Below are 25,328 nucleotides of genomic sequence, written 5' to 3' on the forward strand. Positions count from 1 at the left end.
TTTACTCAAACCCTCTAAAGCTCTCCAAAACTCTCTTCCAATATAATATTTTAGTTATCCCAAATTATAAAGACATTGTATTATGAAAAAAATTAAGCCCCTCAAAACTCTTCCCTCCCAAAACCCTACATTCTTGCCACTTCTTTATTCCTTTATTTTCCAAATCCTCCTCTCTCCTTCCCTCCAAACCCCCCCAACAGAGCCTTAAAGAAACCCAAAGGAGATGAATGTAATTTTCCCAAAACCATTTAATCTCTAATTTTAATAATTTTTAATTATAATACATATTTTTAGATGAATTTCAACACACTGACATTGTAAAATTATTTTATAGATATATTTAATGATATCTTATCACGTTAATTGATAAATATAATTATTCATATGTTATTATTTTGTTGGCGAGCACAAGTCATATCTTTTCAACCATTAAATGCATGTGTAAAATAATTTTACACTGTTATTACATACTAAATAAATTCTACCTTTTTTTTACGAAATAAACTATGACGTTTCACTTTTTTTTAATAGATTCACTTTTAAGTTTGCATGTCATATCCCCTCAAAAAAATGTTTGCATGTTATACTGTGGTTCACCTAAACTATTTGTTTAATAGTATATTATCGGCTCTTTCAAACTATTTTCACCGACTCTTGTTGACCAAGGAAGCTGATTGCTTTGCTTGACTTATATTTTACAAGATTGAAATCCAAGCAATACTTAAAATGAAAATTGATAGCAACGATTTATATTTTTTAAAACACTCCTTTCATTGATTAAAATTCATATACACATTTTGTTAAATTTCTGCATAATTAATGAGGGGTAGTGTGTTTGAATTCAACTAGCATCCATAATGGGAGAGTCTTAAACATTTAAGACCCGATATTTAATACGTACCTTCATTGTGGAAAAAAAATTGAGGGTCTTAAAAGATTTAAGTCTAAATTAAGACCTCATTCTTAAATAGGACCACATCACCTTTTTATTAAAATAATAATTAAAAAGTGTATTAAAATATAGTGTATTAAATAAATAATATTGGTGAGATCCAATTAGATCTTTTGTTAGAGGGTCTCCATTGGAGTGGTTGAGTAACTATTAGGTACCATTGTTAAAAAATTATTAAAAAGTGATGTGTCAATATGAGACTCATTTATGACCTAAAAAATGAGAGTCTCCCATTGTGGATGCTCTAATACAAAAATATTAAATTTTTTGAGAAAGAGTTTTGTCATCCATTATGAGTTTATCAGAATCAAAAGATTAGTAACTACAGTTGCACGCAGAGATATCTGATTCACAAAAAAAAACATATAAATTATTGAGTCACATTTAAATCTCAACAAAACTAATTTCAATGCATAATTTATTACTCATTTTATTCTTAATTTGGTAAACAAAACTAATTTTATAAAAAAAAAACTCGTTTTATCATTTACTTATATTTGGAGGTTTGTTTGTATCAGAAATTAGAGGTACATAACAACTATTTTTTTGGAGGTCACCTAATTTTCTTCCTAACTTAGGATCCCTCTCGCGTACAAAAGTTAAATCTTCATCATGAACAAATAGAAAAATAAGTGGTAAACATCCAACTGCAAGTACAAGTCCCAAAAAAGAATAAAAAAAGGCTAGCCAATAAATATTCCAACTTTCGAAAAGTTTAACACTCCTCCGTCTCATATTACTTGATACAGTTGACTCTGACACATATATCAATGCATATCTTTTATCTTTAATATCTTTCATTCTCTATTAAAAACAATTATGAAAATTTAATATTTTAAAAATACTCATCGAGACGAATCCAACAACATCTTACATTATAATGTTTATCTTTGTGTATTAGTAGAAAAATACAGTCAAAGTATGTTAAGTCAATATTGTATATTGTCAAATAGGTCATCTTACATTAGGGTGAAACTAAGTCACCCTTATATAGGTGCACGTGAGAATAACCGTCTCCGAAATATGTGGCGTGTGATTAGGGAGCGGTTAGAGGACACGGGTATGGTGATCGTTGCACAAAAGTGTACTCAAATGTGATGCGGTGCATTGTTATTGACGTGTTCTTCCAAGTGTTCTGCCTTAGTGTGGTAGACATTTAGTTCACGTGTCGCTATGAAATTGACCTTCTAATCGGTCTAGAACAAAGCTTAACATTTTTTTCGCTTAAAATGACTTTCTTTGTGGTATACCAACTTAGACATTATTTTTCATCAACATATATATATATATATTTTGGTCAAGCAACATATTTTATTTTTATTAATCATGTTTCTATAAAGAACATTTTGTTTTAGAAGAAAGGACATTTCGTTGCAATTATATTCATGATTATGAAATGAATTAAATTAGATTATAGGAGTACATCTATATCGGTTTCTTTTTGGTCAAGTATTTATAAACTATACTAGCATCTTGAAATTAAGAAGGGGACCATAGGCAAGAGGGTTACATATATAAACTTTGGAAAGTCTGTATGTATTTTAACGAACATGTGAGTGAGGGCCCAAAAGCTGGTTCTTGCCTTTATACTACGTTTGTTTGTGGTTGCTATCTCTTTCAACTTTCATGCCTTAACTTTTTAGGGTCATCTATCTTAATTTCTGTACAAAGCTGCATCTTGACTCTGCTTCATGGGACTCCACAGCTGGTCCTCGCTCAGAAAGCAAAGATACCACTTTCCATTTCATTGGCATCTTTTCTTCCACATACTGCTCTCATTTACTGCATGGTTAGATTAAGTGTTGTAGCATTTTGTGCAAATATTACCCAATAGAATTACATGTCACCGTAATTTGTCAAAGAGAAATGATATTTGAACAACTATTTTTTTTATTGTTTTTGTGACAACTTTCTTTTACATACTCACATTATGTTGTTACTTTCTCTCTATATTGCTTTGGTTTGTGTGCCAATCTCTCATTTTCTTTGTAAAACTTTGATTATCACAAATGTTGTCATATAAATAGATGTTCAAATAACACAACTCTTGTCAAAGAGCACTCCCATTTGTAGCGAACATGACTATCACCAAAGTTTTGCAAATATTGTTTGTAATTTTACCGATTGATTTTTCCCGATAAATATATCATTTCTCTTTGTCTAATTCACAATGAATCTAAACAAGCACTTAGAGCATCCACAGTCTGGATACTCTCTCTTCAACCCCACATTTCAGTTTTTTTTTTTTTTGAAATGTTAACGAGAGCCTATGACATTCTTTACGCACTTTAAATGGTATTTTCTCGGCCCCTTATTAAACGATCTATTTGACAATTTACAGTTTTGACCTGACATACTTTGACCATATTTTTATACTAATATACAAAGATAAATAATATCATATAAGATGTTGTTGGATTCGTCTCGATGAATATTTTCAAAATATTAAATTTTCATAATTTTTTTAAATAGATAATTAAAGATAAAAAATATGCATTGATATGTGTGTCAGAGTCAACTAGGTCATCTAATAAGGGACGAAGGGAGTAAGTTTTATATGAAAAGTTGTGTATTCAATGCATTGAAAATTGTAATAGTTGACCTTTTTAAAAAAAAATACTAAATTTAAGATCCTTAAAGAGTGCCTTGAGGGCACTCGTTAACAAGACATTTTTTTACTCCCTCCGATCTTAAATATAAGAAAAGATTCTCTTTTTAGGTTAATTAAATAGTTAATGTATCTGCTTTACAATGTAGATCAGATACATTAACTACTCAATGGACCTAAAAAATAATCTTTTCTTATATTTGTGACCAGAGGGAGTATTAAATAAGTCCCGCTCATTATATTATATCGTTAAAATTGAGCAAAAATTATTTATTTCATTATGATTTTATGAATGAGGCTCACAAGAAGTCAAGAGAGATATGATTTCTACTATCACGATACTTTGAAGACCCCTCAAATTTTTATTCCATGATAAGGGTGTCTATTTAATTTAGTGTTAAATAGATGAAACACTCACCATTATGAATGCTCGTATTATATTAATATCAATAGACATTATTATTATTTTGAGAAAGTAATATACCATTTTTAAAGTGTTTATACGTGGGGAATTTTTTCCTAAAAGAATATGTGAAAAGAAAAAATTACCAACTTTAGTTGAGTCCTAAAAGAATAATTCCTAAAAAAAAAATTCTTATAAAATTTGAGTTGATTCTTTATCAACTTGACCAACATATGTTAGCTAACAATGGAAGAACTTTTATTTTTCATCCGAAAACTAATTTTGTACTGTATAATGAGTTAGATCTACCAATTTTTTTTGATAAACTCTCCAACAATAGAAAAACTAAAAAAATAAGAAGATCTATTGAGAAAATCAAAAGCTGAAACGGGATCTACTTAAAAATGGAGTTAAAGGAAGAGATGTGAAGGACTGTCCCCCAATAACTGCAGGTAGAGAAGAGCTGTCGCGGACCAAGGTCATAGATCGATCAATATGGTGACAATTCTTTCTAGCATAGTTGACAATTTTTATTTTTTTTTGAAAGAACTTGACAAATTTATTGTCTAGTTTTTTTTGTGAAAAGAAATTTATTGTCTATGTTGACGAACATTACAGAAATTTTCTTTATAAAATAAAATTAATTTTGAAGTTAAAATTCCAATCACAAAATGACATGTAGTAAAATAGAGAAGTAACTTGATATCTAAGCACCCATTTGACTTTATTTTTGTCCCTAAATGTAAATTATTTTTCAAATTACTAGATGCATTTATTATTTTTTTTTCTAAATATACACCTAATTAATAATACTAACTTGTTTTAAAATTTGAAAAGTCAAATTTAATACACATACAAACAAAAGACAATTTGATAATATTAACACACAAAACAAGACACATTAATCATAGTGACAATTTTTCTTAAGAAATGTAAAAAGGGAAAAAGGACTTACATAGATGGACGGATGAGTAAAAGTTAGTGCTCCCTTTAGTTCTCGATATAAGAAAAAGTTACAACAAAAAAAAAAAAGATTTCAATCAACTATAAAAGTTTTTTCTAGTATGATAGAATCATTTATTATACATGATGAAGTAAAAATGATACATCACATATTTTTCTTTTTTATTTAGAAGAGTGTTATGAACATTTTTTTTTTAAGATTCTTTTCAATACTCACTTTTTTATTAATACAACTCATTGAGTTTCATATTTTAAAAATAAATTATACTGTACATAAAGTCGTAAGACTTATATAAATTTAATCAAATAAAAGAATAAATGTTAAAATATACTAAGGAAAGAGCGTTCTTAGCATATTTCTCATTTGTTTAATGTAATACTAACGAATAAAACAAAATATAATAGAATGTCCCTTTGCATTTCGAGGTGGTGATTTTTTATTTTTATCTTAAATAAATGAGTAAAATAATAAATGGAGGGAAAAGAGATTGACAGAGAAGGAAGGTAAGACAGTTGTACATTGGGACTTGCCACGCACGAGGAGTAGAAAAAGAAGTACCCAATTAATAAAAACAAGAGCCATAAATAATGAAAATAAAAAAAATACAAATTCTTATGGAGCTAGCTATCTGTATGGTTGTGGTATGTATGTATGAAAAAACAAAAAACAGAGCCAATATATACACAAAGAGAGAGAGAGAGATAGCGTGATTCAATAGAATACAAGTAGTGAAGGAGAAGAAAAGAAAAGTGATTTAGATAAATGAATATATAGTTTTTTTGTTTGTTGTTAGTTATTTTTCTATCTTCTTGTTTGTTGCTTAGTGTTTTCTGTTCCGCTACTCTTCCTTTAAACCACACTTTTTTTTTTTTTTGTTTCTATCTTTCTTCTTCATTTTCTCTCAACAACCTCCACACTCTCTCTCTTGCTGTTAAATCTCTCTCTCTTGCTGCTACATCGTTTTCTTTCTTACATTCTAATTCTAACTGTTCAATATCAACAACACAAACAAACATTCTCACACTGTTTCTGTTTCTTAACAACTTTCTTCTTCTTCTTCTTCTTCTTCCTCTCTCTAACAACCGATGGAAACATCATCATCATCATCGGAGAATTGTTCGGTGAAAGTTGCTCTTCACATTCGTCCACTCATTTCTGATGAAAAACAACAAGGTTGCACTCAATGTGTTTCTGTTAACCCTTCTAAACCTCAGGTAACTAATCTCTTCTTCTTCTTCTTCATCCTTTTCTTTAGTTTATTTATTTCTAATTACAGTAATTTTTAATTAATTATTACTAATATGTTGTTGTTATTATTATGTTTGTCGTTTAGCTATGACTTCATTAATGAATTGAGTGTTCAGTGTGTTTTTTAGGTGTGGGGGTTAATTAATTATCATTAATTAATTGTCGTTTACCATAATGTTTATTTCTGGTTGATTCCTTATTACAATGTTAATTTATTTAAATTACTCATTTGCACTGTTAATAATCATGAATTTCTTTTTAAAAAAGATAATAATCATAATTCAATTTCATAGGTCGTGCACTTGCACTGCTAAAGAAAACTAGTAGTATTAGTTAAATTTCCATGTTTGGAAATTTTCTTGTTCAACAAAGTCTTACAAATTTAGTTTTTTTTTTTTTTTAAAATTTGTTTAATACAATTGTTGGTGGAAAGTAATATCATAATGACCGGGTTTATTAAAAATTATTTATGACTTTTTTTTTTAAGGAAAAAATGATTTATGACTTATTTTTTGAATATGTTCGTTGTCATGAGTCATGACTCATATGACTCGTGTCAGTGTGTCAGTGTTAGTGACACATTTTCCTCTTTCATGCTGTATCAACGTTCCTTTCACATACTTTCTTCCTGTTTTGTTGTTTTTGTATTTTTGTTATTTTACTCTCAACTGCATAATAATTTAGTTCTAGGAATTTAAATTTATACATATCATAATGTTTTTGGAAATTTGAGACCAAGAATTCCCGTCAAACTAATTGCATTTTGACATTATTCATATTCAACTAAACTGATACTTGTAACACTTTCATGAATTTCTTACAAAGTGCAACATTCTCTTTAACATGTTAGAAATGTAGAGATGGATTTTTCTTCCGCTATGAAATAATCGACTCTTATATTTAAGTAATATCTTGGATCAAAATCCTCGATGTTACAATACTAAGATAAAATGATTATTGCCATAGATCATATACTGTCTTAAAGTGATTATCACATTACATGCATTCCATGGTGAAAGTTCAAATAGAATTCACCTATTTTGAGAAATGTAAATATGGACTTTTATATTTTCTTATAATATTTCAATGATATATTTGAAAAGGTAAGAATTACCTTGATAATCTGCATATCTTGAGAATCTGATTACAGCATTTCAATGATCAGGTTCAAATTGGGTCTCATTCCTTTACTTTTGATCATGTTTATGGAAATGGTGGATCTCCTTCATCTGAAATGTTTGAGGAATGCGTTGCTCCATTGGTTGATGGTTTATTCCAAGGGTTTAATGCTACTGTACTTGCTTATGGTCAGGTACTCAAAGTTGAAAACGATAATTCAATTCATATTTTTTATTCGAAGCACATACTTGCAATTCGATTCATGGTTTTTATTTGAAGCACATATTTGCTGCAGACAGGATCCGGGAAAACATATACGATGGGAACTGCCTATAATGACAATAGTGGGATTGGGTTGATTCCTCAGGTTATGAATGCCTTGTTCAACAAGATTGAAACTCTAAAGCATCAAACAGAATTTCAGTTGCATGTTTCCTTCATTGAGGTATATTGCACACTTCTTTCCAACATGTAAATATGTTTTTGTTTCAAAATTTCGGATCCTAGGATGTTCCATGTGAAATGAATTTTATTTTGAAACTATGTAACAATTGGTTAGCTATGATAGTTACATTGCTTTTCATATAAAAAAAGAAAATTTGTCACAAATATAACTCTTTTCAAGGACTTAATTGTGCATTTGTTTATGAAGATTTTGAAGGAAGAGGTAAGGGACTTGTTGGATATGGTGTCTATGGGCAAATCAGATAACTCTAGCTCTAATGGCCATTCTGGAAAATTAAATATTCCTGGGAAGCCACCGATACAAATTCGTGAATCGTCGAGTGGAGTTATAACACTGGCAGGGTCAACTGAAGTTTCTGTAAGTACATTACAGGAGATGGCTTCTTACTTGGAACAGGGTTCTCTAAATAGGGCGACAGGAAGTACAAATATGAACAACCAATCCAGGTAAATAATGAGCTCTTAAACTTACCAGATATATAACCATTGAATGAAAAATCATCCTTCATATTGGAAAATTAGTTGATGTTTTCTAAATGAAAGTACTTCGATTGGAGGGAAAAATAACTTGGGCCAACCTCATTAAAGAGTGTAGCATTTTCTTTCCTTTTGTCTTTATTGATAATCAATAATTTGGCCGGAGTTCTTTCTATATACTGATTTTTCTTGAAGATATTTTTTGTACTATTTCTTCTTGCTATCCTTGATAGGGGCAATTTTAGCTTCTTACTGTAATTTCCATTAGATTCTAGACTCACGCAACAAATTTGAGTGATGGAGAAGTCTTATTTTTATGGTTTTTGCAAGAATTGAAATTTACAATCCAATAATTTGTGGTTATCCTTTTGCCTGTATCAGTCGGTCACACGCTATCTTCACAATTACATTAGAACAGATGCGCAAACTTCATTCATCTTCTCCTAGCAATGACACTTCGGATGAGGATATGGGTGAAGAATATCTTTCAGCAAAGCTCCATTTGGTAGATCTAGCTGGATCTGAGCGAGCTAAAAGAACTGGTTCTGATGGTGTTCGTTTAAAAGAAGGTTGTCAATACTGATTAACCCGAATACATAGTATACATTTGTTTCAAAATAATTTTCAGCTTCAGTGCTTCGGTTATTAATAATGACAACACCAATGATTTTAGTGACATTATCTTTTTTTCTTGTCAAAAGGTATACACATTAATAGAGGTCTTCTTGCACTTGGTAATGTCATAAGTGCACTGGGAGATGAGAAAAAGCGAAAGGAGGGTGTTCATGTCCCTTATCGAGATAGCAAACTCACTCGACTGTTACAGGTTAGAGTAACATTTTGGCTAGATGTCATCAACAAAGCACAATATCTTATTCTCTTATTAAAATTCGTGTGATCTTTAATTTACTTACTAATCGTGAACCTCTATATATAAGAATCAAGTTTTGATACTCTGACAAGGCGGTAATGGATCTTACGTATAGATTAGGAACTAAAAATTTCTTTCTTAGTTTCTTGATGTCAGTCTGCAAGAATCTTCTGATCCAGTATTACTCATCATTGTTTGCAGGATTCACTTGGTGGAAACAGCAGAACAGTCATGATAGGTAACTACTACTACTACCTAAAGTTGATTCATTGGTACAAATGTTTAAGCGTTTTCATGTTTCCCCTTGAGTTGAATACACTGAAAATATGAAGTGTTTCTGTTCTTCAGTTCATTTCCTTTCAATTGAAGCCAGCCTATTCGATCGAAAAGTTTTTTTTCTTTCTATTAATGTATGAGCCAGTTGTTAACTAATTTTGTAGGGTTTCTTCATAATGTTTCCCCAAATTAAATCAGTCTTTTCATCTTTCTTCCTATATTTGCAGAAAACCTAATAGTTTCCTTGACATTCTGTATACTGTTTTTGGACATAATAAGAGCACAGTAAAGAAAAGGTTAAATTGTTCATCTGAAAAAATACACTGTGGGAGGCTAGGAGAACTTTTTATTTTTTTACATACATGTTGGTTAAGGAACAGTTTGACAAAACAGCAGGTAAGTCCATTAAAAACAAGATGAAATTGGACTGAATATCCTTCATGCATGTCAAAACATTTGCTGGATTTGGACTCTCTGATGAAATAAGTTTTTTTCTTCTTGTAGACATAGTAATTAAATAATGTACTGCACGTATCAAAACTAAAATTTACAGTATTGTACTGTGTGTATCAAAACTGAAATAGGCATTTAATTATTACCAGATATAGATACATTTACAATATTGTTTCCTTAGTTTGAACTAAAATTTCTACATTTTTTTCAATCACATACTGGTTCATCTTTTTCAGCTTGCATTAGCCCTGCTGACATTAATGCTGATGAAACTCTTAATACCCTTAAGTATGCGAATCGTGCACGAAACATTCAAAATAAGCCTGTTGTAAGTTTCCATGATTCTTTGTAACTTAAATTTCTTGTCCCATTCGTTACCATAGAAAGATGAGGTAATTCCTCTTGGTCAAATTCCAGATGTTACAATCTAATTTTTAATTAATTTTACAGGCTAATCGAGATCTGATATCAAATGAGATGCAGCAAATGCGCCAACAGTTAAAGTACTTGCAGTCTGAGCTCTGTTCTCGAGGAGGAGGTTCGGTTGATGAAATGCAGGTATTTACCGTGTTCCTAACTGAAATTTGCATTTTGGATTGTCATGAGATGAAATGAATTTAATATATAGCATTATGCATTTCTCGTATAGGTTCTTAAGGAAAGGATTGCCTGGCTTGAGGAAACTAACGAGGAACTCTGCCGAGAACTTCATAAATATCGCAGTAGATGTTCTTTTGCAGAAAGATGTGATATTGACGAAACAGTATGTGAATAGGAAAAGTCTTCAAATGTCTGTCTGTCTTTTTTTCTTATTCTTGTTGTTTAAGCAAAAAACCATTGACATAATTAGGTTCATTCAAAAGCACATTATTGTTATATATGGTTGTGGATATGTCTCTACTGCTTCCTTAAAAACTTTATACTGTCATTTTTTTTCTTTTTCCAGGATGGACATACTTATTTCTTGAAAAATGATGGGCTTGAGAGGCGGTTTCGGAGTTCAGAGTTATCTGACCATCTAACAGCCGGAAGCATCTCAGGTACACATTTGTCGCTGTGTTTTTGGAGCCATAGTCGACTTTATAATTTTAGAATTTTGATATATTGAATTTTGAAACCTAGCAAAGAGCTTCCTTTTTTATATTTGGTTGTTGTATTACGTGTTTGAGACATTGAATAAGTTTCCCATTCTGTTGGTCTGGGTTTTCTGAGAGAAACTCTCATAAGCATGGCTCAGTCTTAAACATCGAGGGCATCTCTCTTTTACCTTCTTTTTTCAGGTGAGGATTCAAGGGAAGCTGATGAAGTAGAAAAAGAGTTGGAGCATACACTACTGCTAAATACCATGGATAAAGAGATGCATGAGTTAAATAAGCAATTGGAACAGAAAGAGGTTTCATTTTGTGATTTGTTTTAACATCATATATAATGTCTTCTAAGAAAAATAACTTCGAAGCTAATTAATATGCACATCTCAGAACTCATTTATGCCACAGACTTCAAATTTGATGGTAGAGATGTGTACTTGTGAAGCAACCTTAGTGGCATCTTTTTATCCGATGAAAATAATCAAGGAAGGGTAAAATGAAAAAGTAGTGATATTGGAAGTGTGCTAGTTGTTTATTTGATTGATCCATTTATTAAGATCACCAGGCCACAGAGAGAATATATGTGCGTGTAGTACAGTGATGTGTTTAAGGTGTCAACTGTGTTGGTGAACATTAGTCTACCGTGTATTTGAATTTATCCCCATTTTTCCTTCCAGACTGAGATGAAGCTGGTGGGAGTTGATACTGAAGCACTCAGGCTGCACTTTGGAAAAAAAATTATGGAACTTGAGGAAGAGAAAAGAAAAGTGCAGGTATAACTGAACATATTTTGATTTTAAATAGCTGTCAAGCGTCCCGCAAAAGGTCTCTATTTTTAGTGTAGTGACGGATTTTGGACTAATAATGGCAGCAAGAAAGAGACCGATTGTTGCATGAAGTAGAGAATCTTGCAGTTAATTCAAATGGTCTGGCACATAAAACGCAAGATGTTCGTGGCCAAAAATTGAAAGCATTGGAAGCACAGGTAAACTTTGAATTACATTGATGTCATTCTCTCAACTCCCATGGTTATCATTTTTGACAAATAATTTTTGCTTCATTTGTATATTTATTTTGTTAAATACTGAAACTCAGATTTTAGACCTCAAGAAGAAACAAGAAAACCAAGTGCAGCTACTAAAGCAAAAGGAGAAGAGTGAAGAAGCTGCCAAAAGACTGCAAGCTGAGATACAGTATATCAAGGCTCAAAAGGTGTCCTAATTAATATTGTTGTTATTATTATTATTATTATTTATTTTTTTACTTTTAATATACATATCTGAAATTTGTGCTCATATACATTGCAGGTTCAGTTGCAGCATAAAATAAAGCAAGAGGCAGAACAATTTCGACAATGGAAAGCTTCCCGTGAAAAGGAGTTACTCCAGGTGGTTTGGTTGTTTTTCTTTTAGATGTTCATTATAATTGTGTTTTCTAGTTTAAAAAGTCAGAGGCATTGCAATTTTCCATATTGTACCTTCAATCTTGAATGGATGATTCTGTCTTTCAAAGTCTACATTTTGTCTTTCAAAGCTCTGGAATTTTTATATTTTTTTATGCATCAATTATTTTCTTTTAGTTTTGTGATTCCTACATGGTTGGATCTGTTATTTTATTATAAAACATTTTTGTATGGCTATTGAACTATAGAAATTTTGTAGATTTGCAACTACAGTTGTGTTGTCCTCTAAAAATTAATGCTGTGGTTATGCTTGAAACTTGGCTTTATTTGTGTGCTTGTGTGATACAACTGTTATTTAATCTTGTTGGCCATAATGTAAAACAGTTGAAAAAAGAGGGAAGAAGGAATGAGTATGAAAGACATAAACTCGAGGCTCTAAACCAGCGCCAGAAAATGGTAAGTTAAAGATTTAAAGTTTGTTGTTTTTTGTGCTCATTTTGTTTTGAAGATATATCTACCTATAATGTTCTCTTTTACCTGTCATTTTCACATTAACAGGAATTATAACAGCCACTGTCACTCAACCTTATTTGCAGGTTCTTCATAGAAAGACAGAGGAAGCAACAATGGCTACTAAAAGGCTAAAAGAATTGTTGGAAGCCCGCAAATCTTCTCCGCGTGACCACTCCGGTAGAACTTGAATTTTGTATTTGGTAATGTTTTCATTTTATTAAATACTTGAGTTTACTAACTATTATCTGTCTGTTTCAGCTTATTCAAATGGACATCTACAGCCTGGGCAGGTAATGACCTATACTTAGCTTGTAGGTTAAGCAATTTGACAACATAAGAGACAACAAAATATGTTTCAATAAAACAATTTAGCTTGGTATGTGTGCAGTTGCTACCTTTAAACCAACGTTAATTGAAACAATGCCATCCTTATGCATCTATTGAGAATTTGGTAATCTTTCAACGTAATATTAAATCGGACTGGGAAGTTTATATGCATTGTAGAAAACCCATGTTGAATTTCCTATCGTACTCATTAAAACTAGGATGATTCAGACCTTCTTATCACACCCTCCGAACTGACTTTTCTCATTTACTATTTCAAATACATCTAAAACCATTTAACCTAACTTGTATGTCCAGATCAATGAAAAATCCCTCCAGAGGTGGCTTGATCAGGAGCTGGAGGTGATGGTACATGTGCATGAAGTTCGTGCTGAATTTGATAAACAAAACCAAGTGTATGTTATTACAATTTTTTCTTGGATTAATCATATTCCAAAAACATATTTTCTTTTTATCATTTATGATTTGAATATTATATTCAGTCATGCTTCGCTGGAAGAAGAATTGGCTTTTCTGAAACAAGCAGATCAATTTTCAGATAGGCAGAGTATCCTCACAGGAAACAACCGATATTCAAGGTAGAACTTCTTTCATGAATCTGTAGACCCAGGGTGTCTTTCTATTGCTGTTTTGGTGTAAAACATTATTTCCTTAACATATATTTTTTATTTTGTTTCCCATTTGTTAGACTGTTATCCATGTCACCAGATGCAAAAGTTGCGAGAATAGCTTCTATTGAGAACATGCTACTAATGTCCTCAGCTGCTTTGAAAGCCATGACTTCCCAACTTACTGAGGCAGAAGAAAGAGAACGTGCATTAAATAGCCGTGGACGTTGGAATCAGTTACGCTCAATGGGAGAAGCAAAGAACGTGCTTCAGTATTTGTTCAACGCTACAGCAGAAGCAAGGTGCTCCCTGCCTTCCAAGAATCTGATTAAGTTTTTCTAGTTTTTATTTATATAATTAACTATAGAGTATACAAGGTAGTAATTTTACAAATATGCACTTTTCTAAGTAATTAAATGAAAAAGTAACAATTTGGTAAGTATCTGGCGAAAATCTAAGTAGTTTGTCGGATGCTGTTTATATTTGATATGATGATACCTTTCTTTTGAGATAATTTACTTTTGTCAAACGTGCATTATCTCTTATGTTTTACCTGGACACTTTTAGCTAGCTACATTAAATGTAACATTTTTTAGGGGGGAAATCCAGAGGCTTTTTGTTTCATATTCTAAGCAATGGTAATCTGCATCATCTTTAACAGGTGCCAATTGTGGGAAAAGAATACGGAACTGAAGGACTTAAAAGAGCAACTTAATGAGTTTGTTATACTACTACAACAAAGTGAAGCACAAAGGAAAGAACTTGTAAAAGAGAGAGAAATTGGGGAACAAGCTTTTGCCAGCACATTGAATACACCAGCATCGGTAAGATTTTACTCATTTTATCATCAATTGGCATAAGCTTGTGTAGTAAAATGTTTCAGCACCTACATTACACAGCTCGTCAGCTACTGATTATCATTTGAACTAGTTTAACAACCACCACGACCAAAACATTATCCCACTAGGTGGTGTTTGCAAAGTACTTTGACACAAGATATTAAGTTGTATGTAGGATAATGAATTTCTAATGGAGAGGAAGAAATGACTGTCTTGTAACTTAACTGCACCCAAATCATGTACATAAATTACTTAGATTCTTAACATGAATTAGTTATAGTGTTTTGAACTTAATCTTCCATTCATTTATATAACATCATATTTTTAATTGAAACTTACAGGAAAGCTCGCGGTCCTTGAAACACCTTGCGGATGAAATGAGTGGTCCGTTGTCCCCAATGTCACTTCCTGCACCAAAGCAACTCAAATTCACCCCTGGAGTTGTTAATGGGTCAGTCAGGGAGTCATCTACATTTCTAGATGACGCACGAAAGGTATATTTTTGCTTCATTCTGTTTCTCTGATGATACTCATCTTTTTGTTTTTCAATTAAGTAGCAATGATTTTATTTTCAGATGGTACCCATTGGAGATTTGTCAATGAAGAGACTAGCAGCTATAGGACAAGCCGGAAAACTTTGGAGGTGGAAGAGAAGTCATCATCAATGGCTGCTACAGTTTAAATGGAAGTGGCAAAAGCCCTGGAAACTCTCAGAATTGATCAAACACAGTGATGAAACAATCATGCGATCAAGACCTCGAGCACAAGCTTTGATTAATGTAATGTGATAACGAGTTCAAATGAAAGGACATTTCTATCTCTGAATGTTGACCACTTTTTTTCAGCATGGCTTACTAGAGTTCGGGTAATTACAGGTAATCTCTACCGTGTTGTTTGTCATGCCTATTATGTATTGAGTTTACAGTTTCTAACTTTTTATAAATGTTTTTGACATCTAAGACATCTCAGCTCTACAAATGTGTTTTATAATTATTTTAGTACCCCAACAGAAAGAATTGCATGAATATATGTGAATAAACCAACTGATTCATAATGTGTGATGTGCACAATTCTCATCATTCCAAATATTCTGAAGTTTCTCATCTGAAAGATACAAAAGAACGATAAACCAATCACAAGTGAAACTCTGGCTGTACGTTTATAATGAAACTATTCTTACGATTTGTAGTTTGCATGCAGGCATGATGTAAATTGCACGAGTTTCCTGTTATTTGTCAGGGAAATTTTGGCAGTTGAAGAAAGTTGTCTTGGTTTTCGGTAGCTTGTACACACAATAGGCGTATGATGACATTGACAATATCAGAGGAAAGAATTGGTTTTAGAAGGTTAAAAGGGAAAATGCGGCACTCTTGCATATACTAGAATACGACGAAGTTGTTCATTGTTTAGTTAGTTTTCCTTTTAAACAAATTTTGTAAATTGTGATCGACATAGACTGAGACTGCTGTTGTACAGATGAAGTATTTCCCAAAATAACTTGTGTATTGTGATATTATCTGATTGTCTTCATAATCAGTGTTTCTGTTGAATATATATACATTGACACCCCTAACTGAAACTGGAAACTGCTGAGTGGTTGAACAAAATATTTGAAGACAGTAATAAAAATGCTCATGCTGGTGGTTTCAAAACATGAACACTACAAATCTTGAACCACGCAAGATTGTAAATTTCTGTGTTAAATTTGTTCAGCTTTACAAACTAAGCTTGAGGACATTGTTTTAAATCATTTAATAACTTTATAACCTACAAACAAAATCTAACTTTTGAGAAAAATAATCAAGGTAATTGCTTCATATTGATCTTGATGAGCAATCAAAGTGTGCAAATTATAGAGGGATTTTGGGTATGATGTTTGGATATTTTATGCTAATACTAATCGAGATGGTAATAAAGATGTAGGCCACCATTACTTGAGTCATAAATGTTTCATCGAGGTGTTCTTTGTGATGGTTGAGAGCTTTTTATTGCTAAAGGGTTCTTATCACCTGGTGTTTATGTATCTTTTTATGATTTTAGTTTTCATTGTTACTATGAGTATGTTTTTAACATTGTTGATAAACTTTTGAAGGTTCTCTATCTCGGATTTTGTCATTCCATCATGTTTCTTACCTGATTTTAGGTGTGTAGAGTTTGTTTGAATGCTGGTTTCCTGAATTACTTGAATTGATCTTATCATGCTCTTATTGTACGCATTTGTCTCTGACAATGATCTTAACCATCATGCTTTAATACAAACATTTGTTGCTTGTCAGATATAGACCGTGTAAAATTTGAATTAAGCTCAAATACATTTATATAAATTTCATTTTCTTGTGTTATAGAACTAGTAAAACAGCTCACTAACCAACCACAGCAGACATTAAAACCATAAAGGTTCCTCATGCTTTGCTGTATAACTCTTAAGATTCCCTCAGAAAATGACTGTTTAACCTTTAAACTTGCCATGCAAGTCACTCCCCCAAGTTGCTCCAAGAAAAAATTTGTTTAACCTTCAACAAGAGGAGTTGACAGTAATTGCTGCGGTTGGTTTCTCTGCATAAAATCTACTCAGATTTTGACAAACTATGAGAGTCCAGTGAGTTCAGTCTCCTCCATTGAAACACTATCCTTTATTCCTTGTATCATCTTAAGGACTTGCCACATAGCTGGCCTCTGCTCTGGGGAGGTTGCACTGCAAATACTGGCAACCTCGGTGAGCATTTCTAGCCGGTTATCTTCGCTAAAATCATCGTCCCTCATTGCCCTAACCCAATCTTGCAAATCTGCTGGCGCAAGGAAAGGATGTTTGGAAGGATGTTTACCTGTCAAAAGCTCCAACAATAACACACCAAAAGCATACACATCAGACTTTGAAGTCGCCCTTCGGTTAGATTTTCGAACCTCTGGTGCTTTATAGGCTGCAGAATCAGGATCTTCTGTCGATGAAGAATCTGTAAGGAAGGCTAAACAATAGTCCGTAACACAAGCTTCAAAGTCCTCGCCAAGAAGGACGTTAGAGGATTTTAAATTGCCATGAACCAGAGAGGAAACTTGATGAATATACGCAAGTCCATGGGCTACATCTTCCGCAATTTTTAAGCATGATGTCCAATGCAAGGGCTTCGCTCTAGCCGATCTTGAACCTGCACATGCCCCAGACATTAGTTTTTTGAAATAATCACCAAACATCAAATGGGCCATATCAAAATTGATTGATGCCAACATAATGATTATTAATAAAAATTAAAGTTGATTTTTCTGAAAAAGAACAAGAAATTTGAATCAACAATGGGAAAACATAGTAGTCCGCTTAACATGCCAAACATTCAAATTCAATAAAACATTTAGCCTAAATAGTCAAACATAGTACCAAAAGCAACCCAACCCTAAGATTGTGGGTATTAATGTCATACAACTTATCAAAAGCAAGCTGAATTCAATTATCTCCTGTCACAAGCTTGACTTTAGCTTACATTTTGAAATATGTTAGCTTACATTTTGAAATATACTTTAAAGCCAATTTGATAAAATTCAAATACAGACCCTACGATCTTTCATTCATCATCCATCAACCAAGATTCCTTAACTGTGGTTATCCTAAAAAAAGGAACCTGGGTCCCAAAGTGCAGGGACCAATACCAATAGTTTTGTGTTTTTTTTTTTAACAGAAAGTTAACAGAGGGACCAATACCGATATTTTTACAAAGTGCAGGGACCAACGCCAAACAAAAAAAAGTGTAGGTACCAATGCCAAAATTTGATGAAAGTGCAGGGACCAATGACACATTTAAACCTAAAAAAACAATCAAACAATAGTTAACAGCGCACATACACACATACAACAAATTGGCCAATCCAAACACATGACATCACACATCAAGAACAACCAATAGCAAGACAGCACATGATCCATAAAATCAAACTCTAATTCCATCACCAGGCCCCACAACTTTTGCCCACACTATTCTTCCATTTATTGCTTGCTTCATCACAGTCCAAACCCAACTCCCGTTTCCACCGCTGCATTGTCCCAATTACCCAATTTGACAGTACAAATTCGAATATCATAAATGTAATAACCCAGCAGAAATAGAAAATAACATCATCATATTTACATTCATGTAAAAGTTAGCATGACCCGGACCATAAAAATAGTAAGCTCGGTGTATGTTTGGTTGTGCGATGGTGAGTCAGAACCAATTTTACTCGATAGCAACCAAACATGTCAGAATCAATTATACACCTTGTAATCAGAGTTTTTTAAACTAGAATTGATTTTTAAACTCATTTTAACAATGTATGTATACAAACATAGACCATTTTAACTTCAACCCATCAATTTATTCAAAATAAATTTTAGTTACTGCAAAACCAAATGTGCACTAAATACCATAAAAACACAAATGCTTAAAAAATTTAATCAATTAATTAACAAATACCATGAACAAGATTGAAGAGGCTTCCATTAGGTTGATACTCATAGATAACAAGCCTCTCTCCCTTAGCCTGAAAAAATGCCTTCAAAGGAACCAAATTGGGATGACAAAGCCTCCCCACCATCTCCATATGCTTCTGAAAATCCTCCCCACTCGTCCCACCAGTTTTTTCGGCATCCAACCTCTTCACAGTCAAAATCAACCGTGAATCCATCACCGCCTTGTACGTCGCCCCCACATTCCCTCTTCCTAAAAGCTCAGCAGAAGCTCTCATCAGCTGCTCCAGTGTATACTCCTGCACTTCACCACAGCAGAACACTAACTTCCCACTCTTGTGCGCTTCTTCCATTTTCTTCACTTTCGTATCATTTTCCGTTCTCACTTCCAATACCTCCATTGCCGGTGAAGTAGAAGACTGTAAATTTTCCGGTGACTCTGATTTTTCTCCGGTGTTCTGCTTTTTAACCAATGCAATTACAATAATAGTAGAAACAGCTAGAAATATAAAACCAGCAACTATGAACCCGATAACCAAACCGGTTTTTTTGTGGTTTTTGTTTCTCTTTGAAGAAGGAACCACCACGATTCCCTGCGATTCCTCGCTTTGACTCAACGGCGCGGTGGCGTTTGAAGAACCACCAAAGAATCTAGAACGATGACCGCATTGTTTATGAATAATCTCACCACATAAACCCGGGTTATCTGAAAACAAAGCCGGTTTAAACCGTGAAAGAGTTTTCGTAACAGGAACCGGACCGGTGAGGTTATTAGCGGAGATGTTAAAAACTTTTAAATCAGTTTGGTTAAAAGAAGGAAGAGAACCGGTGAATGAGTTAGAGTCGAGGCGGAGAATAATAAGACGGTCGAGGAGAGTTAACTGAACCGGAAGTGAACCAGTGAGGTTGTTATGAGAGAGTGAAAGAGTGATGAGTCTATGGAGGAAGAGAATGGAAGGAGGGAATGAACCGGAGAAATTATTCCGGTCGAGGAAGAGTGATTTGAGGTTTGTAAGTGGAGAAAGATCTGGAATAGGTCCAGAGAGCGAGTTGTTACGGAGGCTCATGACTCGGAGTTGGTCGAGCCGGGTTAACGTGTTTGGTGAGAAAAAACCGGTGAGGTTTAACGATTGAACAACGTAGCGTACTACTCTGCCTTGTGCACATTTGACTCCTTGCCATTCGCAGTAATCATAAGGTTCGTTTATTGTATAGAGTAGTTTGTTGTTTTGGTCTGCGTTTTGTTTAAACGATAGTAAAGATACTGCGTCTTGTGATAGTGTAGAGTTGGTAGAGGAAGCTAATGTGAAGAAAAAGAAGAGAGGGAAGAAGGGTGTTATTAAACGAGGCATGTTTAGTGTATGTGTATGCAAAAGTAAGGTACTGGTAGTGGTGGTACTCTTTGTGATTCGGAATGTGTTTGGTTTTGAGTGTTTTGAGGGGGGTGTGAAAACAGAAACATGATTTGTAGTAGTAGTAGTAGTAAAAAAATGAGGAAAGTGTAGATAGAATCGAGTGACCTGACCTATGTGTGAATGAAGAGTGTAAAGAAGAGTAAGGTTGAAAGTGCTACTAATGCTAATGGGTGGTAGTAGGAAGTAGTGCGGAGCAGCTGGAATTCTAGTAGCACTCACGTGAGTGAACTGTGAAAGTGAGGAACGGTGGAAATTATTTTGGGTTTTTACTTTGTTTCTTTCTTTCTATACATGTGAACTCAACTGTGTACACAGTGTGTCACTTCAATTTTATTTATTTATATTGCATAATTTGAAGATTGAGTGCTGGACTTCCAAGTCCCACTCTGCTCTGCACGCCCGTGAGCCGCATGTACACAGCACAAAATGCGAAAACCATAGTCTGAATCTTGAATGTCAAATATTGCACCAACCAAATTCCGGAACATAAAACTAAAGAATGACATGTGCATTGTCACTATCTTGTCTCATTAGTAATAAAAAATTGTTCACAAGAAAAGCTTAAATAAACAATGGGAGTCTTATTGAAGAAGCATTGGTGAATCAGGATTGAATATGACAACTCCAAAATGGTACGGTTAGAACTATTTAACTACTTCTGATGTGCTAAACGTTGTTAACTATATTTCATGATGATTTCGTTCTTTCGTTTCTCTTTTGATGCACTTTACAGGCTTCTTTGTTTTTAAATTTGAGTGCATTGATGAGAATTGAGAATGCAATGTTAGGGTAAAAGTATTTTACATGACATTCAATTAAAGATCACCAAATTGCCATTTCATACTACTGTAATTTAATAGTATAACAACAACCAAACTTTTTTTTTTTTTTTTTGGTGTTACCCCCGTTCTGAGGAAAATAAGTCCTAATAATTCGGAGTTCAGTTGTAAGGTAAGGATAATTTAGCCAATGATTGTTCTATCAAGAATCGAACCCGAGTTCTTCTGAACAATTTGGTTAACAACAACCAAACTTTATCTCCCTTGTAAATTAAAAAAACCAAACTTTATCTATTAGCACTATTTTTTGTTAAAAGATACATAATAATAAAGTTTGAAGTTTGAAAATTCAATCGATGATAAGAAATCTCTTTCAACTTAATTAGAGATCCTAGGGTCGAATACATATCCGGGAATGCAGTCAGGTTTAAGAGATTAATCTTCGCAGTATATCCGATTCATATAAACAAAAGTTTGAAGTTTGAAAAATGATTTCATTAGTACTATTTTTAAAGATTTTATTTAGCAACTAAATCGGTTGCAACAAAGAAAGAAATAAAGGACATTCCATTTCCACAATTCAAATAGAATTAGTGAAAGATAAACAGATTTAGCTAAATGATACGCGTCAACATTAGTGGTTCTATTGACATGATTTAGCATACAAAAATGACAACAACTAATTATGTGACCATTAACAAACCAAAGTAAGAATAATCTTTGAGTTGCCATGCATCCCTCTAATCACATTAAGAGAATATCCTCCATATTCATCAACCGACCAGATGGCTACTGCTAATAAACACAAACCCATATGCATCTCTAACAATAATGCCAATGCCCTATAAATTGTTCTCTGGGCCAATATTAACATCAATCTTATAATGTGGCCTAGTAGGGAGGGAACAAGTAGTTGGAGAAGAGAAAATCTGAGGAGTGGCTACATTTACATGCGTATTCAACATAGATTTGTGCTCCTCAGGTAACTTCCACTTCCAGAGCCTCCTCCACAGCAGTCTCAGATATCAATTGTAGTTTATTGGTTTCACTAAAATGAGTTAATGTTATGATCTATTCGATGATGCTTAAACTCGATATTTTGATGATTAGTTTTGATGAGTTGGATATCAGATACTAGGAATATCAATTTATACTCGTAAATGGAGAGCCAGTTGGTATATAACCACCGTTTTGTTTCTTTCTATACGAATCAAATCGAACCAAATTAAACTACATATGATAGAACATATACGTTCTTTCACTTATTTCTAGTTTTTAAAATACATTTAGTACTTCTACTTATTCATAGTCATCTGATTCGACTAATTGAACCATGGCCCGAAAGTCTCACTTGTTCAATCTCTGGTCCAGTTTTGGAAAACATTCCTTCTAGCACTTATTGTACTCTAAAAGCCTTGGGAGCATCTATTTGGTCTCCATACTTCTGGTTTGACGGTTGAAACTTGAAAGGCTTGAGAGCTGTTTTGTGGCATGCTCAATTTTTTTAATGTGGTCCAATTCATAAGATTATTTTAGCTTCCTATATGTAACACTTTCTTTATATTGAAGTTTGCCTTGCTAATTCTAGAGCAAACACTTCCTATGAAGTTTGTTCAAAATCAATTTCCCCAAAATGCATCTTGTCATGTAGAACTCATTTTCTACCACAAACATGTTCTGCAGTGTTCATTTTATCATATGCTTATGTTAATGAGAGTAACAATTCAGTCCCAACTTGTGAAACCCACATGGGTTTATTGCTTTGTTGTGGAAATGTGCAACTCCCTAAAAGCCAAATTGTCACTTCAATTGAGTTTATTGAATGAACAATGAAACATTCTTCTACTCAAATTACTGCATGAGATCAATAATTGATCGTGCTTAAAATATGTGCCATCCTTTTTATCACGTGGAGGTCCCAGCGTGTTCCTCTTTTTCTCCACAATTTCAATATGTGCCAACTTTGGATTACTACGTGACCCAAAAAAGAGTATTCACACCACCAATGTCACTGTTAGTTTTATGCACCAAAGGATGTGTCATCATGATCATTTTGGACCGAAGTCATTTAAACAAAAGCATAAACATGCAAAAAAAATAAAAATCCTTTTAATCAAAAAAATTAAGTGCTCTCACAGAATGAAACAGGTGATTTAGGGTTAGCAATTATCAATGATGATAATCACTTTGTTTATTAATTTTTATTTTTTAGAACTTACTAGTTGATCGCTTCTTTTTGTTTTTGTTTACCGTTTATCACTTTGTTGAATGTTAACAAAAAGAGAGAATTGTACCTTTTGAGTATATTTGATAGAGAAATTATGTTTCATTGGATTTTTGTAAGTATTTTTTTTTTATGGCAACGTTTAGCATGGCGAAATTGATATATTTCCCCATCTTAAACCAGTTTAACAAGGACCATTGACTTGATATTAATAAAGATCAATGGATAAGATTGCGCTTAAATGCTTACCTTAAATTTGGATGGATTTTAATTTTAAAAAACTAATGTACCATTATTTGAAATCGTACAAATCACCTAGGTTTGATATATCAACTAAAAGTGGTAAGTTTTTATTAAAAAACAACAACTATTTATTGACAAACTACATATTTAATATAAAATGCACAAGTTTCGAGACAAAACTATTATTTTAAACTTCTTAACATGATAGAAAAGCTCAATTTTTAATATTTGATAATGATAAAAATAATCGTAATTATTATTTTTAAAAATAATAGTAATTATTATTTTTATTCGTGTATATCACTTCGCATAAATTTATCTTATGTTGGTTGTGATAAGAATAAGAATTCAATTGAGTTTTCTATCTTTCCTTGGTTCATATTCAATGAGTTTGTTTCCTACACTTTTGTGGATTTGTTTCTTTTTTATCTTATCACAAGTGTTCTTGAACTAATTAGTGGTTAAGTTTCCTATTGATCTTATCCATTAGATTAACTATTGTCGCAATTTTAGTTAAAACAGTTAATACAATCTCACCTCAGTTCAAAAATCACACCAAAGAGTTCTATTGAGGTTTCTAGAACTCTTTCTCTCTTCTCCCTCCAGCTTGTGTTCTCCCTCTAACTTGTGTTAACGAGCTATTCTTCTCCTCATCTCCTTTTTCTGTCCCTTCAAAATCAAGAGTGTTCTTAAGACCATAGTCCCTATTCGGTATAATGTCCCTTCGAAATTAAGAAAGGTCTTGAGAGCATAGTCCCTTCAATATTTTTATGTCCCTTTGGAATAAATAATATTTTAAAATCATAGTCCATTTTTCGGTATAATATCCTTTCAAAAAATTATGAATGATCTTAAAATATATTCTTCTTCGATTCTTGGAGAAGTTAGATATTAGAATGGCTTCTTTGTGTTTGGCTAGTGTGGAATGACCGTAACAATAGTCTTTTTAATAATTCTCACACTCCTAATATGGAGCTTATAGATAAGGTTAAGTTTTATTCATACTGATGGTTGCTTTTTGTTGTCAGCAGTGATGATCGGACCCGTTAACTTGTTTGTGTATCGAGTGACTGCTTAATTGTGTAATTGCTTAACAGAAACTCTGTATTTTGAGCATCTTCTTTGGTATGTATTGTACTAGAGAGGCGTCTCTGTTTGTGTGATTATATATACCATTTTTTATTCTTAAAAAAATATATATTAGAATGGTGCAACACCATATTTGAATGGTCGTAGTACCATATTGATATTTTGGAGAAGTTAAAATTCAGAATGATCGAAACACCATATTTGAGTGGTCTCAATACCATATAACAGTGGTTTCAGTATTAAATTCGAGTGGTCTTAATAGCCATGTTTGAGGGTGTAAGTCTCGAACGATTTTCTAGAGCGCAATGGTTGTAGTTGGGCTTTTTTTATACTAGAGGTAGTGTGGTTAATAGTTTATCTTGTACAATTTTAGACAGTGTCACGAAACGTAAGAGAACGACCTCGTTGTGACTCAATCCAGTAACAACTTCGATACATAACAATTATTTTTCAAAATAGACTTGGAAATTCAAAATACTAACAGTTTAGAAATCCAAAACCAACACAATTCG

General features: G+C 32.9%; 2 protein-coding genes and 1 long non-coding RNA gene across 6 annotated transcripts; 1 reads left to right on the forward strand and 2 right to left on the reverse strand.

The window, feature by feature from the left end:
- Window positions 1-2,334: 2,334 nt before the first annotated feature.
- LOC112421212 (uncharacterized) lies at window positions 2,335-5,126 on the reverse strand. Of its 2 annotated transcripts, none has more exons than XR_003011385.2 (2): window positions 4,919-5,126; window positions 2,335-2,721 (listed from the first exon to the last, which is right to left on the reverse strand). It is a non-coding gene; the product is annotated as an uncharacterized lncRNA (long non-coding RNA). The 2 variants fall into 2 exon arrangements; XR_003011386.2 differs by having other exon boundaries at window positions 2,335-2,734.
- Window positions 5,127-5,568: 442 nt separating this feature from the next.
- On the forward strand, window positions 5,569-16,204 carry LOC25493477 (kinesin-like protein KIN-4A). 3 transcript variants are annotated; one of them, XM_024781429.2, is made up of 26 exons: window positions 5,569-6,141; window positions 7,341-7,487; window positions 7,574-7,739; window positions 7,947-8,206; window positions 8,618-8,805; window positions 8,938-9,062; window positions 9,309-9,345; window positions 10,073-10,164; window positions 10,287-10,394; window positions 10,486-10,599; window positions 10,783-10,876; window positions 11,117-11,229; window positions 11,602-11,697; window positions 11,796-11,909; window positions 12,020-12,136; window positions 12,232-12,312; window positions 12,711-12,782; window positions 12,923-13,016; window positions 13,098-13,129; window positions 13,482-13,579; window positions 13,667-13,762; window positions 13,873-14,094; window positions 14,454-14,616; window positions 14,973-15,125; window positions 15,207-15,506; window positions 15,832-16,204. In XM_024781429.2, exons 1-25 carry the CDS (start codon window positions 6,086-6,088, stop codon window positions 15,417-15,419), a joined length of 3,051 nt encoding a protein of 1,016 aa, XP_024637197.1. In that variant the 5' UTR covers window positions 5,569-6,085; the 3' UTR covers window positions 15,420-15,506; window positions 15,832-16,204. The 3 variants fall into 3 exon arrangements, with proteins under 3 accessions (XP_024637197.1, XP_013457437.1, XP_024637196.1); XM_013601983.3 differs by having other exon boundaries at window positions 5,570-6,141; window positions 7,590-7,739; XM_024781428.2 differs by having other exon boundaries at window positions 5,571-6,141; window positions 7,590-7,739; window positions 13,503-13,579.
- Window positions 16,205-16,851: 647 nt separating this feature from the next.
- On the reverse strand, window positions 16,852-20,881 carry LOC25493478 (probable inactive receptor kinase At5g67200). The gene is made up of 2 exons (XM_013601984.3): window positions 19,074-20,881; window positions 16,852-17,777 (listed from the first exon to the last, which is right to left on the reverse strand). The coding sequence occupies exons 1-2, from the start codon at window positions 20,416-20,418 to the stop codon at window positions 17,218-17,220; spliced, it is 1,905 nt and encodes a 634-aa protein (XP_013457438.1). The 5' UTR covers window positions 20,419-20,881; the 3' UTR covers window positions 16,852-17,217.
- Window positions 20,882-25,328: the final 4,447 nt, after the last annotated feature.

Source organism: Medicago truncatula, chromosome 4, assembly GCF_003473485.1.
Source record: "Medicago truncatula cultivar Jemalong A17 chromosome 4, MtrunA17r5.0-ANR, whole genome shotgun sequence".
Classification (NCBI taxonomy): domain Eukaryota; kingdom Viridiplantae; phylum Streptophyta; class Magnoliopsida; order Fabales; family Fabaceae; genus Medicago; species Medicago truncatula.

Bases quoted from the DNA above. Each gene is read 5' to 3' on its own strand.
- LOC25493477 (XM_013601983.3), top strand. From the start codon at position 6,013: ATGGAAACATCATCATCATCATCGGAGAATTGTTCGGTGAAAGTTGCT. The intron at 10,877-11,116 runs GTACACATTTGT...TTCTTTTTTCAG, and splicing joins AACAGCCGGAAGCATCTCAG to GTGAGGATTCAAGGGAAGCT. The intron at 14,617-14,972 runs GTAAGATTTTAC...TGAAACTTACAG, and splicing joins CATTGAATACACCAGCATCG to GAAAGCTCGCGGTCCTTGAA.
- LOC25493478 (XM_013601984.3), bottom strand. From the start codon at position 20,418: ATGCCTCGTTTAATAACACCCTTCTTCCCTCTCTTCTTTTTCTTCACA. The intron at 17,778-19,073 runs GTATTTGTTAAT...GGGCATGTGCAG, and splicing joins CCTCTTCAATCTTGTTCATG to GTTCAAGATCGGCTAGAGCG.